This window comes from Micropterus salmoides, unplaced genomic scaffold, assembly GCF_014851395.1.
Source record: "Micropterus salmoides isolate LMB-PRFRI ecotype aquatic unplaced genomic scaffold, ASM1485139v1 Ms_hic_scaffold_11, whole genome shotgun sequence".
In the NCBI taxonomy this organism is placed as follows: Eukaryota; Metazoa; Chordata; class Actinopteri; order Centrarchiformes; family Centrarchidae; genus Micropterus; species Micropterus salmoides.
The window spans coordinates 8,086,721-8,104,265 of NW_024040152.1; the positions used below are offsets into that span (position 1 = coordinate 8,086,721).

General features: G+C 39.2%; 1 protein-coding gene across 1 annotated transcript in view; it reads left to right on the forward strand.

Annotated features, from left to right (window-relative positions):
* The window catches only part of mtmr11 (myotubularin related protein 11), a 36,943-nt gene that overhangs the window by 4,172 nt on the left and 15,226 nt on the right, over positions 1-17,545 (forward strand). Inside the window, exons 2-9 of the mRNA XM_038710682.1 lie at positions 3,228-3,297; positions 11,453-11,589; positions 11,809-11,878; positions 12,963-13,102; positions 13,510-13,594; positions 16,161-16,308; positions 16,620-16,707; positions 17,320-17,408. Coding sequence (XP_038566610.1) covers positions 3,228-3,297; positions 11,453-11,589; positions 11,809-11,878; positions 12,963-13,102; positions 13,510-13,594; positions 16,161-16,308; positions 16,620-16,707; positions 17,320-17,408 — 827 coding nt within the window. The remainder of the gene's footprint in view (positions 1-3,227; positions 3,298-11,452; positions 11,590-11,808; positions 11,879-12,962; positions 13,103-13,509; positions 13,595-16,160; positions 16,309-16,619; positions 16,708-17,319; positions 17,409-17,545) is intronic.

Here is a 17,545-nt window from a genome sequence, read left to right on the forward strand (position 1 = left end):
CGTCATTACTATGTTTTCTCGTGTTGAGGCTAACATGCGCAGACAAAAGAAAATCTGATTTCATTCTGTACGGAGTAAGAGGAGGATGTTGTATAACTGTCCCTATTGACTTGTGGAAAAGCAAAGCACAATGCAAATGAACTGGATGTGACCCTTTTCAGTACAGTGAGCAGTGACCAAAATATAATGCGTATTTTACAAGCCTCAAGCTGAGCATGTCTCAGTGGGAGCAGTAGTAGCTTTCAGAATTGTTCATCTTAAAAACGGATGCTGAAGCTCCACAGTGTGTTTCATGACAGCACTGCAAAAAGCATCTCTAATTCAGTAATTAAGTCGTCTTTTTTCTTTTGCTGTTTTTTTTTTTTAAATGGAATTTTGTCAAGAGGTGGAAATGTTAGTCCTGAGCCTTTCTCCCCTCACAGAAAATTGTTTGGAAACATAATTGATGCAACAGGATAATGCTATTTCTCCAGTGTCCCTCCAAAACTCCCATTCATTCTTTTTCCCCATAAGTTTGGTCTGCTGTTTAAGGAAAGAGAAGTATGTTCCAGACCCAGGCACAAGCACGCTTATTGCAGAAGTCTGGCCACAGTAGCAAGGGGAAGCTATGAGCAATGGAAACTGCATTAAGCCTTGGCCACTGTCCCTGAGGATGAAGGGAGGGAGCAGAGGAGGGCAAAAGTGGGGCAGAGAGGCAACACGGGGAGAAAGACTCTATGTGGGGGAAGCTGAAGCCACACAATGAAAGCAAAAGGGAAATTTCAGCTTAAACACAGCCCTGGAAATGTGGGTTGCTTTGACCACACCATCTTAAAGTTTATGCCTAGACATTATCTCATTCCCATTTTCTTATCTCTGTTGCCTGTTTTGCCTCTGTAGTGCAAAACTTGCAAGTCAAGGATAGATGCCTAGATTTCAGATATAAATGCATTTGCTTTAGATCTTTCTGTCACATGTTTTGTGTACACAAATAAAGTTTTTGCTAGTTTAACCATATCACCCTTATCACTTTATATACATAGCCAAGTCTGCAGAGTGCCAGTAGCACTTCACCTTGTGCATTGCAGTGTTATCTAGTAGGTTCACTTGCCTCATACGACCCTGAGGCCCATTTAACGGTCTTGACAACTTTCAGAGGACAGATCCTAGACACTTGTGAAAAGAATAACAAAACGAGTCTGAATAGCCTCTGATGTTCTTAAAAGGGGATAAGGAATTCAGCTGCAGGTTTTCTGTGGGTGCTGATGGAGAGACTGGGGGAGAGCACAAGACATTTTAAAGCCACATGGAAAAAAATGAACAATGCTCTGGCAGAAACGTAGTAAAAGTAAAATTTTATTGTCCTGCCTTATCATCAAAAAAAACTTGTTTTTATCCATTTTTTTTTGACAAAACAACTTCTAGCCTTTTAATTTGGTCAGAAAAATTATTGGAACTGTAGTCCTATCTTAAATGTCTTGGAATGAACACATATAATTTTATTACAGATTTTGGAGGGGTAGTATAGAATTGTATGGAAAATATATTGCACCAGAGCATACTTGCCCATATGGCATCAGTTATTGCTCATATTATTTGAATTAATTAAGTTCACATTTTCTTGTTTAATTTTGTTTGTTTTTTGACGAAGTTCATGGCTCACTTAGCTCTAGTTTAATTAGGCTAATGAGTGAATAGTTTTAACATTTTCAACAGTTTTAACAGTTTAGAAAGACTTCTACAGTCCATACTTCCCTTTAAAAAGAAATTGGAAACAAAATGGTAAGTTAACAGTTTACAATATATGCAAATATTTAAATATTAATTATAATACTATATTAATAATCATTCATATTATTATAAATGTTTGCTTCATATTTCAAAAACTGTGAATGAAAAAATTGTCAAATCTAAATAAAAAATGTTTCTTTGATATTGTGTTGATTTTCCATCAAGAAATGCAAAGAAAACACCCAGCTACGTATAAGTGTGATTTTACTACCTTTTCAAGGAGCAAAGGTCCTCTTTGTTGAATTTCCCCCGTTTTTTTATGGAGGGCCACAAGCTGAGAGTCTCAGGTTTTCATGAGCAGGCTGCTAAGACAGAATTCACCGCACTGCAAAATTGTTAGCATAACATTGGCGAATGAGTAGATTCATTGTTATTGTTCGCACATCCATGCTGACTCGATTGCCGGTGCTTTGTGATAGAGCTCGTGCCCTAAATGAAACCGTGATTAATAGTTTCATTGTGGGCCAAACTCAGCCAGAATTGCTGAGAGAGATATTTGAGGCTCTACAATCTAAAGTTTTCTTGGATGCCAACTCAGGGCCTTACTCTATTTTTGTACTACTATAAAGCTTGTTCACCACCTGTATAATCATATCGTGCTTTCACATTACAGGCCTTGGCATATTATGGGATTTGAAGCTGATAAATGTAAATGGCCTTCACAAGGGGGGTTAGAAGCAAAGTTAAGTGGAAGCATATGTGCTAGTGAGCTTGCAGTCTGATTATAGAAAGCTCTGGCTCTGTGGGGTTGGATTCTGCTTGTAGAACAGAGTCGAGTATGTGAGACTTCATTATTATTATAGAAAAAGCAGGAACAAACAGCAATATGGAAACAAAGAATCATGGAGCATTGTGTGGTTTGGCTTTGTTTCTTTGTCTTTTGAAAATGAGTCCATTGAGACAAGCCAGATGAGAGAAGCAGACAGAGACATCATTTTAGTACAGTCAACAAGACCAAAGGTGACAAGATTTTGTGTATGTAGTTATTGTGTTCTGTTTATTCTATTTCTTAAATAAACAATTTAAAACCAGTATTTAGGAATAGGTTAGAAATAGAACTTTGTTCCTTTTAAATGATCACTGCCTTCAAAACCATTCAGGGTATTTAGGTTCTTGCAGTGAGGTGTAGTGAACAAAATGTAGCATTCTGTTAGCAAAAAATGATACATTGATAGGTACTTTTTGTCACTTTAATTCAAAGGAATATTGACATTTTGTTAAATCTGCTTTTTGGTTTCTTAGATCAATACGTCTCTCATGTCTGTTATATTTAAGGCTACATTCAGCAGCCGATTAGCTTAGCTTGGTGTAAAGATAGATCTTCTCATCTAACTCGTAAGAAGTAAGAAAGTGAATACGCAAGCTCCAAAAATGTTGAGGAATTAACTATTCCTTGCAGTGGCTTTGGAAACAAGAAGCATTAAATGATCTTAATATCTGCTCTGTTTCTCTTACAGGAGAGGATGCTGAGTCAGAGTGGGGTGAACGCAAGGAGTCGAGATGTGTTTGGGCTACGCTGCCTACCAGGTAAGATTGTGATTTTATGAGTTCATGTTTATAGATATGTATTTATTCTTTTTCTTTAAATATGTAAGGATATCAGTGGCATAGTTATTACTGTGATCAATTCATCAGTTCTCCCTAAAGCAGCCTTACTGTAACCAACATGTACTTTCTAAATTTCTGCTTCTGACAAATCCACACATCTTGTATTGACTAAATAAATTATTCAAGCTACAATAAACAGGTTGCAGCTGAACATCACAGCCAGTCACACGCAAGAAATGTGTAAAGGCACTCAATGATATAACACCTCACAGCATGACCTTCATTTGACAAGTGCCATGCTGATCCAGCATCAAATTATTACCACTAAATAACATTGATGCAGAATACTGCTGCTGCATTCATTGTTCTCTGTGGTTTGAAATTGAGATGGGAAAATCTAACCTGGACGCACAATAGAGGGCTGGGAGGCTCAATAAAAGTGAATTGTGTAAAGTCAGAAAATCTTTTATTGCATAGCGAAATGTGCTCAGATGTTAACAAGATATACTGAAAATCCGTAGCAAAGGTGAGGTATTTCAGAGCTTACTATAGCTGATCCTTACAATGTGTGAACTGATTTATAGTTACTGCAGCATTTCACTGAATTGTGCTGTAGCAGCACCACCACAAATCTACATGGACGTGCATGATGTGCAGTGTTACTGGTTAGCCTTTGTTCTTTAACACCGCCCTGCACCTTCACCACTACACCAACTGTAATTAGATTCCTCCTTGTTTAGAGATTTAGTTGCTTAACCAAGATATGACTCTCCAGACCCCCACCCCCCAACTATAAAATCCTAACAATAAAAAGGGAAAATCTGCTGGATAGAAGAAGAAGAAACCTTTATTGTCACATACATGTTGTGAAATTCATTCTCTGCATTTAACCCATCCCTCAAGGGAGCAGTGGGCAGCCATTGTGCCGCGCCTGGGGACCAACTCCAGATGTATATATCAGTGTCTAGTCAATGCAGTGCAGGGCCACAGAATATCTCTGCTGCTGCAGTCTAGGTTATTTCCCATGCCCAGCCCTGCTAATATTCTTGTTTGATCAACACCCTGCTGGAGATTTTTACAAGAATGGCAGAGCACCTGGATATGACAGAAGCTAATATTTAATGCTATACATCGACAGTTAATTCAGAAGTGTGTGTGTGGAGGGCAGTTTATGAGGTGGAGAGTTGCTTCCTTCCTGAGACCCTCTTTTTGTCTCATATGATTTTTTTTAATGCATTCCCTAGCCCCATAACCTAGAAGTAAGAAAGTGAATAACCTTAACCATCACAACTACACGCCTAACCTTAATTTAATTATAACCAGAATCCTAAAACCACATCCTTACCTTAAAAAAGCAGTATCCACCTGCGGTGACCTCAGTTTTTTTATGGGTCAGTGTGCATTCACTCATGTTTGTATATTCAGTTATATAAAAACATGAAACACACACGAATTCATGGATACAAACATACTCTTCACAAACACACACACAGTTCCTTCCTTATTTTCATTCGCTTAGTCAGCCTAATTTGTTTTTCAGCTGTGTGTTTTCATGAAGTACTTTCCAGACTCGGCCGGTTGACAACTATTGACAACAAGCACAGAGATCCTATTCTTAGCTGTTCACATTTCACTATGAAATGCCTTTACATTTTTTCCCCACTGCTGGCTTTCAACTTCATCTCCATCTCCAACACCGTCTTACTGTTACATTATCTCTCTCTTTGTTCTCTTTCTCCTCCTTCATTCCAGGCAGATTAGAAACACAGCTGTCTGTGAGAACCTGTCTTACATTAAGAGAAAGAAGAACACAGATGTGAATTGGCAACACTCTTGTGTTTTCAGACTTATTATTTTCTTTTTCAGTTGAGACCTATATTAGCTCCTCTGTGAGCTAAAATTTCTTACAGTCTGCTGTCAATGTAGAATTTCATTAGAGCTGAACAATAAATCGAAACTTCAGTCAGGCAAAACGCCAGTGTTGATTTTAGTGTGTTTGTACCTGCTGATCCTGTGCCTTCTGCTGTGTTTGAGGAATTTAAGTCTGTTTCTCTGTCGTTGCTCACTGAGGTTGAACACCACATGAAACCTACCAACTGTGCTTTAGACATTGTTCCCGCCAGGATGGTGAAGGAGGTTTTTAGCACCATTGGGTCGAGTCTACTTACTTTTTTTTTAACTCTTGTCTCAGTTCTGGCTCTATCCCAAATGCTTTTAAACAGGCTGTGGTTAGGCCCCTACTTTACAAAGCCTACTGGATTAGTGCTTTTAGACCTGACAGCAGCTTTTGATACAGTGGACCATGCAGTCCTTCTTGCACACCTTGAGCCTTTTGTAGGCATCCAAGGCTCCGCACTTAAATGGTTTAGCTCCTATTTGACAAGTAGGAGTTTCTCTGTCACAATGGGTGACTTCTCCTCATCATCTGCTCCTCTCTATCGGGGTGCCCCGGGATTCAATTTTTGGCCCCATCCTGTTCTCTTTATATATGTTGCCGTTATGGGGCTATAATAGACAAGCACAACCTGTCATTTCATTGTTATGCAGATGACCTGCAAATCTATCTCCCTATGAAACCTAATGACAACTGCCTGCTTAATGGCAAGTTGTGGCTCTCTCGGAACTTTCTTAATCTGAATGAAGATAAAACCGAGTGTATTATCTTCAGTACTAAATGCATGTAAAACAATCCAGCTTTGACTTCATGCGCCAAGCAAACTGTCAAAAATTTGGGTGTGACATTCGATTGCAGCATGAAATTTGACAAGCAGATTAGCAATGTTGTCAGAATGAGCTGCTTCCAACTTCGTCTCCTGGCTAAAGTAAAGCCTTTTCTTAATAGGCACGATCTAGAAAAGGCTATTCATGCTTTTATTAGTTCAAGGCTAGATTATTGCAACGCTCTTTATGTTGGTCTTAGTCAAACATCCATCTCGCGTCTTCAACTTGTGCAAAATGCTGCTGCTTACTTTTTAACAAATACATCTAGAAGTGCACACATCACTCCCGTTTGATTTACACTACACTGGCTTCCGGTGCGTTTTAGAATCGACTTCAAGATTTTATTGTTTGTTTTCAAAGCCCTAAATGGCCTAGCCCCGGAGTATTTGTCCGAGCTTATAACTTTGGGTGGGCAAAATCGGCTGTTGTGGTCTTCGGATCAGCAGACTTTAGAAGTCCCGAGGTCGAGGTACAAACAGTGGGGTGATTGGGCCTTCGGTGTTGCTGCCCCAAAACTCTGGAACAAGCTTTTCCCTGACATTCGCACTATAACGGATGTTGTTTATTTTAAAACTTTAAACTTTATTTATTTAGAATGGCTTTTAATACACAGTAGTGGTGCAACAACTTCCCTCTTCTTCTGATGTTTTTAAGTAACCTTATCTGGCTTACTGTTTTCTATGTTTCATGTTTTTTTTTCTTGTCTTTTATTGAATGCTGTGTTGTTTTATTCTTGGTTGATGTCAAGCACTTATGTCGATTGATTGTCACAAATCAAATTGCAAACCAATATCAGTCAAAATAATCGCATTTTTTATCAAAATTGTTCAGCCTTCATTTTTATTGTATTTTGTACATTTCTTTAAACGGATTCAGATTTCTGCCAGGGAAATCTATCCTTTGGCTCTGTGCACGCTCTGCAGTGTAAGTGTTGAGACAATTTGTGAGAACACGTTCACTTTCAGACACAAAGGACTCTCGAGTCAGTGTTACCACACAGAGTGAAAGGACTCACATTGCACCTGTGGGCTCTCTCTCCTTCTACCTTTCTCTTTCTCAAACACACACATGCACGTACTCTGTAAAAGGATGGGTCATTTGTCAACCCTGCATGAAAACAGTGTTGTTAGATCTCATATCAGTAACAACACCGCAAGGCTGTTGTTGCATGGTAGGGGTAACTTAGGTTGTGTCAAAAAGTTCAACTAGATCCACTGTCAAGTTGAGCACAACTAATGAATGAATCAACTAATGAATCCCCAAATCAGAAAAGTGTTTGCAGATGATGTCCTGTTCTCCCAGTAGTTAATGGGCAGTGCCCAGTGTCCACGGTGTTCTCATGTGACACCGGGACACAGGACCGCAGAAACCGAGCCGGCCTGCGGGAGGGCAAACAGGTCAGGACAGCTCCGACAACCATAGGTAGATCATGTACCTTTTCAATGCTGTGAGGCGGGGAGGGGATATACTGTCCATTTACACACAATGCCAAGAGGCTGAGACCCCCTTCAGAGCAACTTCACAATCCCTTTTCTCCACAGTCTTATATTACTGTGGGATTAAAAGGCTGTCAGTCAGCTTTATACCTTGTTGATTGATGGACAAGAGACCAGAGCGTCAATTTGTATGCTTGGGTTTCGATCTTGATAGTGAAAAGGGTAAAAAATTCTCTTTGTTTGTATGACTTTGAAATTATGTTTTGTAGTTTACTGTCCATGACTGGAAGAATTTATATTTCTGATAATCAATATTTCTGGAGTGTGTTATGTTGTTGTTGTTATTATGTTCATGTCTAGTTTGTTAACTGGCTAGCAATTACAGTGTGTATCTGCTAGTTTGCTCATACAACTGCATCCCAATATTTAACCCAAGGTAACCTACTCCTTGTTCTCCCAGTGAGTTGAGGCGGGCAGAAACCTTTTGCTCTGCATGCATCCTAGCTGAAAACGAGGAACAAATGTGGGTGAAAACAAAAATGAAACGGCGTCTGTGAGCATGTGGTTCAGATCTCGCCCAGCTGTATTTTCTCAGGTTGATTCTTTAGGTCGCTCTCTCCTCATATCCAAGTCAGTGACCACAACATCAATAGAAGCAGCTGAAACATTAAAGGGAAACTCAAATTTACATTTAAACTTACTGTTTAACTGTGGAGTAAAAATCCTATGTTTATGTTCAACAGCATATAAGACATGCAAACACTTTCAGATTCTGTACATTTAAAACAACAACTAGACTTTGTCTTAATAGGAGCCGGCGTTCTTGAATTGGGGCTGGTATTGTCAGGCAGTGGTGGTATGTGAGACTTTACTATTCAAATACAGATAAGAAATGCCACTTACTGCTGGGTTTCGATGTAATAAAACTATGTAATGCAGCTTTTTGCTATGAAGCACAACATCGCTTGTTAGTTTCGCACATCTCCTCAGTTGGTCAAAATTCCAGCCCAACATTTTATTTTGGTGAGCTGTCCGCCCTATAATGCTGTCAGAGGTTGATGTAACTGGCATCTGTGAAACTGCCACTGGCATTGAATAATCTACAGCCAACACGGACCAGTCAGTAAACAGTCAGTCATAGTGTACAGTGAGTTTTGTCTGCTGTATGACATGTTCTGTGGTTATTTTGGATCTTATTGCTTGCTATTGTTGCTACTGTTCTTTTATCGTTATTAATAGCTGTAATCCAGCTATCTGTGGGCCACACCCACAGCAAACCAAACAAATCTCCCAAAATGTCCCAAACATCAGTGACACACAGGGTCACAGACAGGAAACAGATTTAAAATGTATTATAATGTAGTGTATTATTATTATTATTATATATTATTATTATTAAGATTAGATTGTCTGACTTTGATCAATGTGAAAGAAGTTACAGGTGCACTAATACTGTGTTTATACATCATAAATTGTTACACTCTGTTTGGAGCTCTCTCCAGGAACAACATAAAACATTTTATTATAATTATGGGAAAGAACACCTTTCCTTGTCCAGTTGACTCATGCTGGGTTTAAGCACCTGCTAGGTCAAACTTCTTATATCTCACCAAAGAGTACAAATAGGCCCAGAAGCCTCCATTGCTTGTGTTCTTCTTCCTTTCCCCCCTCAGCTCTCAAATCTTTAGGCTGCAGGAATGTTTTTGGCTCTGTTGCTCCCTGGGGAGACACAGATTGTCCTTTGAAAGACAAGCTCTCAACAAGGGTTCACTTGTATTCACTGAGCATCTGAAACCTTTATAGCTAGGTCACGTGTGGTAAGGTTTAATTGAAGGGTTTAAAGTCCAACCCGGGGTTTTTACCTTTATGCATGCTTTTGGAAGCTGAAAGGCATAAGCATAACCATAGAGCACACCCAAAGATTTAATATCCTCTTGTGCAATCAGCAAATTATGGTGTTGGAAGCAAAGGCTTCTCTCACAGCATAAACAAGTGTTTAATGTGTAAAAATGGTTGTTTCCCGTTTGAAACACATTCATTAAGTTAAGAGCAAGGAGTATCATTCTGCAGAGATTGGGTTTAGCCCAGCAGCTCTACTGTCATTTCCAGTTTAAGGGCTGTGCTAGTTCCCTCCACATGTGCAGTAAAGGAATTTTGTGTTTCGTCTGAATGTTTTTTCAGTTTAGAGGAACCAGCAGTCTTTCCCCATCTTTTTCATGGTCTTTTGAGTGAATATGAAAACATTTGCCTTGCCATGCGTCTGGCCAAAGATTCCTCTTGTCACGGACAAAAAGGCGCTTTTCTCCAGGTCTACCCCTATCCCGGACTCTGTTGCCATGGAAACACACAGTCTAGCTGGCAAAGGCTTTGTATTCCTGCGGGAACCGGTTATAAATGTGCTGTCTCACCGCTGTGTGTCTGTTTTGGTGAAACTCCTTTTCCTTTTTTTTCCCCTTTGAGAAAGTTTATGCACATCTGTGTTTGTGTGTAAGAGCCTTTTCTGGGTGAAAAAGATTTGTTTTTTAGAAGCTTTGGCCTGGAATTTCACATGCTTCTTCAACTTTCCTCTCATGTAGCCAGTGATGACGATTCATCACTAAGTCTTGCACACATAAAGGATTTATTTTAACACACCAAATATTAATAAAACAGATGTTTTTTAGTTCTGAATTCATTTCTGAAAATGAAGATAGATATAGATTTTTCTGTATTTTAAATCTGGTGCCTATTTTCACATATTTGGGGGTTGAAATGACTAGTAGGGACAAAAACTTTTGGAACCCATGCAGTAGTGGCTGGAACTTTGCACATCAAAATTGTGCACATCAAAATTACATCCACAAAAGGTGCTTATTTTTTATTAGGCTCAGACTGTTATAGGAGATGTCTATCAGCATCATGGAAATGATCCCTACAAGTAACACCCAGAAACAGAAGTCTCAATCAAGAACAGTTCTTGCTCTGAAAATGTCATGAGAAGCAATTTGCTTCAGGAAGACAATGGTGGAAACATGATTAAGGAGTTTCTTGTGAACATAGAGGAACTGCTAGCAAGACTTTATTTCTTCCAACAATCCTTTCCATGATGTTGTTAGACATCCAGTTTAACAGTCTGAGCCTGTCGGTGGCAAAAAGAAGCACTTTTTGTGGATGGAGTTTTGATGGGCGCAGTTGCCCAAAGTAATACATTCAGTGTCCGGCTGCTGGCTGAGGCTATCTACTGCATGGATTCCAAAAAAGGTTTAAAAATACCAAAATTATTCTTTAAGATTAGCCTATCCGTTAGATCAGGGATACTCAACTTGCTATGCCAGGGGCCACTTTTGCAAGGGGCTAGTGACAAAATCTAGTATCACTGTGATAGATGATGCTGTACCCTTCCTACACCTGAATGAATGAACACAATATTTGCTGGACTCTCATTGGTATTTGCTAATACTATAATTAAGAGATTGTTATCAGCAACAATTAAAAAAAATTTTCATAGGTTATCCACTGAATTGGATTTCTTAAGCCATGGAGCTTTAGAATCACTCTTACTTGCAATAGCCATTTAATTATTTTATCTGGCTGTACATTAAACAAATACAGCGTGAATTTTCTCTCACTTTTTCCTTTCACTCATTTCAGCAAACCAAATTGATGTATGGTAATTCAGAACAAATAGCTACTGTCATCCATAAAATGGCATTTTTGTTGTTCTTCCTGCTCCTCCCTGCCCATCCACTGTGGCCTGAGGACTTACAACAATAACAAGTTGAGGTCATAGCTTTTTGTTTCGAGTTGTTTATAACACACACTCCCAGTAGCCTACTCTCAGTGAACTTCCATGCTACTGTTTTTCTGTCTGTACACTTCCTGTCATGTATCCTCACTAGAAGCCCCGCTATACACACTCAGACATGTACAAAATTAAAACCTCTACATTACCCATAGGTTCCACCCTGTAAACCCATATATTACATCTCTCTTACTAGGCGAGTGCGTGATTCAGAGAGCTGTTATGGTGAGGAAGAAGTTGACTGCCAGGGAAGGAAGGGGCTGGCTGTCTGGGACCCTCTTCTGTACCCACTTCAGAGTGGCCTTTGTGCCACAGGACAGTCCCAAACCTGACGTGAGTCCCTCTGAACAGCTGTACTGATTAAAATACTGACACTCATATTCTGTTATGGTTTAATAATGTGATGTTATCGTCTGTTTAAAGGATGACATTATGAAATACATTAAAACATTTAACATAATGCAAAAACTGTGATGAATGGAGTAGAATTGTGTTATTTTGTTGTTGGTTATATTTTTACTTTTCTTTTTTACTTTAACATTCATGATGTAGGACAATGCAGAGCCAGTGCTTTTAGGAGACCATGATGCGGCTTTGGCTTCCATAGAGAAGGTTGTGGTTGGTAAGTAAAACGTTGTGCCCACATTTTTACTCCATTAAAAAGTTTTTTTAATTAATGCTATGACTGGGGATTTATTGACTAGTTTCTTTTATCTGGCACTTCCAGTTTAGGTCCAATCACAGACTAATATACTGTATAGTAATAATTTTGCTGTGAAACTGTTGATGTTACAGTTGTACCACTCTATCATAGCTGTTTTATCAGTACTTATATTACGCATAGTTTGTAAAAATGGCTTTAGTATACCTTCTGACCGATTGCTTTTATTATCATTAAATTGGTTTGGATCCAAAAGGACTAGAAGTTGTAATCCTTAAGATTTCAGTCCTGGTTGATTTGATGGCGCCAGTGATTACCACGCAAGTGAGGTTTAATACCACAGAAAAGCCCTGTTGAACAACTAACCCCAGTGTCCAATACATTGAGTTTCCTTTGACTGTTTCAGAATAAAAGCCACCCCATGTTTCGCCAGTTGAATTATTTTAATGTGAAGCAGCAGCAGTAAGAAATGTTTGGTTTGCAATAACAGCAACTTAATAAAGTCAAAACAGTCAACAGTGAGGCTGTTACCTGTGAGAGAAGATTGTGGTGGATTACATGCTGCATTGTTTCCTGAGAATCCCTTGTGTTTAGTAGGCAATTTGAATCCAGCAATTAAAACCAATTACAGCTAGTATATAGAGGTGTTTACCTGAATGTAAAAATTGGTTATTGCAGGAAAAAATGCTGACTATAAATAGTATCAAAATAGAGTTTGATTTCATTAAAATCTTAAGGATCATAACTTTAGAAGTGGCATAATGTGTTATAATATAAAACTGGAATTCAAGCAATAAAATTACTTCCCTGAGATCAATACTAAAATGGAGATATTCAAAATAAGATGTTTAAAGAACACATAGTGTTCAGCATGTCCAGGTTTTCGGCTCCCTTGTAAAGTAAATTTCAGTGAAGCCCGCATATTGTAAGTCTAACTTACATATTATAAGTATGTACATAACCTATACTCTAGGGTTCTTTGGCTCTTGATGGATTTGTCTGTTTAATGTTTAATGTAGGTTCCTTTTCCCCCCATGTGTTGCAGTGGGCCCAAACAGGACCAAGCTAGTGACACCAAACTCCTCGCTGAAGTTCACTCCAGAAGAGCTGGTGCTTTATTGTAGGGACCTGCGAGTCATCTGCTTCCTGTTTGACCGCCTCACACCTGACGCACAAGTCATAGAGGTGTTTGTCAGTCTCCTGATTTAGGATTTTTCCCCAGACTTTTTATAGATTTGCTTATTTATTTGTTATTTTGTGCATTTTTAAAAAAAATATTTTTTAATCAAGTCAGTTTTGTTGCTACATATAATGTGTGCATTTCAGTGTACCCTGTTTTATGCCAAATTCTTCGAGAGATTTATGCACTGGGGTTGGTAAATATTTGCGTGCAACCGCGCGTGTGTGTGTGTGTGTGCTGGCTTAGATTCAAGGCTCTGGTTACTGTCACACTGCTCATCGTTCATTTCAGAGAGAGACTTCTGCATAGAGAAGCTGATCTGTACCATAGACCAGCGATCTGGCTGGACATTGATGTTGAAAGCTGATGACCTTTGTCATGTTGATGAGCTCACTGTGGTTTCCCTCCTCAGATAACCTACACCATTGCCAAGACCTACCAGCCTCCCAAACCAGGGTCAGTGTTATCTTTCCAGAACGCTGCCCTTGGGAGTGTAGGTGAGTAGATGAATGTATGCACCCTCATGTATACAACCATCCATTCCCTCCCTGGCACTGATACCTTATTAGTCTGTGAGTCTGTCTGTCGTCCTACGGCTATATTCAGTCCCCAAGAACATACAGGGATACTTCAATATAGCTACGTATTATTTAGTTTTTTTATGATTTCGCTTTGGTGTTTACCAGACTCAAGATAATAATCATATTCAGTTCAGTCAAAAGGGTGTTTGCTGTATGTGAATCATGGTATACTATGGGCCCGTGTCCACCAAAGCGTTTTTTTCTGACATCAGCGTCTTTTTTCAATTCATTCCAATGGGAGCGCCGCGTTTTTCCAAGCTGGTAAAAACGGCAGGAGCGTGATGAGGCACTGAGCGTCTTTTCTGCGCTGAGCGCTGAGCGTTTTTTTCTGGTCGCCAAGAGTTGAAAAATGTTCAACTTTGGGAAAAACACTGCGGTTGTCACTGTCACTTTTTACCCAGCCGTCCAATCACAGTGCAGGAGGGGCGGGACAAACACCGCACTGAGCACATCTGATCTTGAACGAAACGATTTGCCTACTCGCCGAGGTGTGTCCTCGCCTGCAAAATCTCATGAACTGTGCTCTGATGTTTCAGCCTTCTCTTCATGCAGAGCAAGGGCCAGAGCAAGTAGGCCTACATACTTCGTGGTGACATTTTTACATTCACTAAAATTAAGTAGGCTACCCTACTTGGAACCTACCACGGAAATTATGTATCATAGCAAGCACAACGTCTCGAAAAAAACACGGCACCTCCAAAACGCACCCTAGTGCTCCCAGCTAGGCGTTTTGAGAACAGCAGGTGGCGTTTTCAGCTGCCAAAAAACGCTTTGGTGGACACAGGCCCTAACTAATGTCCTGTAAAGTGTAGACATTTATATAATTCAGAAAACTAAACTGTAGCCCTACATTTGTGTCGTTGATCTGAAGTATTTATCAGTAAATGAGTCTGTCATAAAAAAAATTTCTGTGCATGTTTTACTGTGATGAATATTCATAGGAATAACAGCTCAGTGAAAGTGAGAATCTGATGCCCACATGATTCAGAAACACAGCATTAATGTGTTAGTCATGTGCTGTATTTGCTTTCTAAAGCCTTAAAGGTTTTCTCCCGGTGTGTCTTCATCAAGCCTGTTCTCACTTTGGTTTTCACCCACTCTAACTCCAGGGACAGAATGTACCCATTTCTGTTTGCCATTTAACCATGACTTCAACTCAGTTTCATCTATTTTTGTTTCTGTCTATTTTCACCTTCTGCCTTACCATCAAATTGTGATGTTAGCAACTCTTACTGGAGAGAATATCAAGCAGGAAACATACTGGCTTTATAATGACATATAAAGCTCACATCCTCTTTGGTTGGCAACCTTTTAAACATTCTCCTCTCTGATGACGCTGTGAAAATGCTGTCTTTGAAACCATTGCCAGATGTGAAGAAATCTCATGAGGTTTGGTTTCAAGGCGAGGCTCACTAAAGTTCTCAAGGGCTGATTTTGTCTGTGATTGAAAAGCTCAGTTTGTGAAAGATTAATCCAGCATAATTACATGTAATATTGTGCTATTAGAGAGATGGAATCCAATCTAGTTTCAGCAAACAGGACACTCTTTAGTTCTCGCTGGCTGTTTACCTCAACCATATAGAGTAATATGAGCCTGACTGTGCAATACATTATGCTATGTTAAAGCTACGCTAGGCTGACCAGACTGTGGGTGACTGTCGGCTGTTGGATAAATAATGCAAGCCCCCCCACCTCTGAAACAAGTCACTAGATGACCTAAAGTTCAACTCTACCCCAGGGGTCAAGTGTGTCTGGTGTGTGGTCATTGCTTTGCTTTCTGTCTACTGAATGTATTACGACTTCCCTTCACAACTTTGTGACTTTCCAAAAGATTAAGTCACATAATTGAGAAAAGCAAGCACCTCGGATGTGCTTGTGAAAGTAACTACTAAGTAACATACTTTAAATTCACTCCAGTGCCACTAAGACATAGAGTTCTGACTGTAAATTTGCATGACCATTTGATCTGTCCCTAAATTTAGTTTAGTGGAAAAGGAAGCACATGTTCAGACTGGATTTGGACTGAAAGAGACATCTCACAGTCAGCTGTGCCTGCCTACTGAACTTTCCAGTGGATAGCCAGTATCAATTGTTTTTCATTCTCATTTAATACTGTTTTAATACATCTTTCCCATGATAAGGTCTGATGATTATTTCCCCAATTAATCTATCAATCATTTGGTTTATAAATATCATAAACACAGGGAACCGTTCCTATCACAAGCTCCCAAAGTCCAAGGTCACAGCTTAAGATTGCTTGTTTTGTCCAACTCCCTGTCCAAACCCAAATATATTCAGTTAACAAATAAATAATTAGAAAAATAGCAAATCCCAACATCGGAGAAGCTTAAAACAGACAAGATTTGTAATATTTCAGCAAAAATTACCTCAACAATCTGGTCTTGTCTCCAAATGTGTCATAAGCATGAAATAATACACACAAGATATTTATGATATGAAGTGTTGAATCACTGTCCTCCAGAAATGAAGCAGTTCCTAAGCAACCGTCGCCGAAATACTCATATGAACTGGTATGAGTCTGCCTCGGACTGGGAGCAAGAGCTGGAGAGGTGTGGGGCCACGGGCTGGAGAGTCAGCTCAGTCAACGACCGCTTCGAGATGTCCACCAGGTAAATTCACACCTGACCAAGCAAAGTTTTTAAATTTAAATTTTGTTATACTATGGTATATTTGTTTTCCCAAGTATCCTTCCCTTAAGTTATCGCCTAACCAATAGTGTTGAACATGAGCATGTCATGCAAAGCCAAGGCTGAACTTCTATAAAAGACACAAAAAACTCTACTACTACTATATGTATACTTGATGTTTTGTAAAAAGTCAATGTTGTTGACGTTTTGAATACAACAAATCTCTTCATGACTGCTATCACTATTACTATTTATATTCTGTCAGTAAAATTGTTCTTTCTTTTTCCTGTCAGCCTACCTAGGTTTATCGTGGTGCCACAGAAGGTTTTAGACACTGAGCTGAAGAAAAGCTTTGCCCACTTCAATGAAGGACGCATCCCTGTAAGTGCACTTAGTATTATTATATTTGGTGTATAATATTTGTATTTCACCTGCTGCCAGTCATCCTACAATTGGTTCATGAACCATGTGTTAACAAAAAAGCTATAGTCTCAAACCTTTAAAATAATTAGAAATTTTCTTTCAAGGCATTTTTATGAAATATTCTACATTCCTTAACATTTACTACAGTTTTATATATTATTCGAATTGTCCTGGACTTCAGCCAAAACCAAAGAAGTGATGCACAAACTTGCTATTTGTTATAAACTAGGACTGCTCACAAAACATATTACAGGCGCTCAATTGAAAATTCTGGAACTCAAAACACATTTTCCAGTTCTGAACCAACCAAGCTGCCATGAAGTTGCCACATTTGTGCATAAAAGCTCAAACATAAATTTTGAAGGTCCAAAACTTATCTTCCTCAAGTGTAAATTATGTATTATTATAAAATGATATTTCAACTGCAGTCATATTTCATAGTTTCCCCTCTTATTAACATTGCTGTGTCACAAATTACAAGATGAACACAGATGCAGTGAGTGCCTTTGGGGAAATTTAACCATATAGAACGTGCTATTAGAGAGGCTGAAATTGTGTTTTGTGTTGCAGCGCTGGTGTTGGCGACACCCCCGAGGCAGTGATCTACTGCGAATGGCCAGCTTCCAGAACAACATCTACCATGAGAAAGATGACATCAGGTGTGTGTGTGTGTGTGTGTGTGTTTGATGTTTTCCAAATGTGGGTCAGTCAGTGTAAGCATTGCCATATGAATGTCTTTTAAGATGATTTAGCTGTACTGTTAGCTGTAACTATCACAAGGCAAAGCATGAATTAC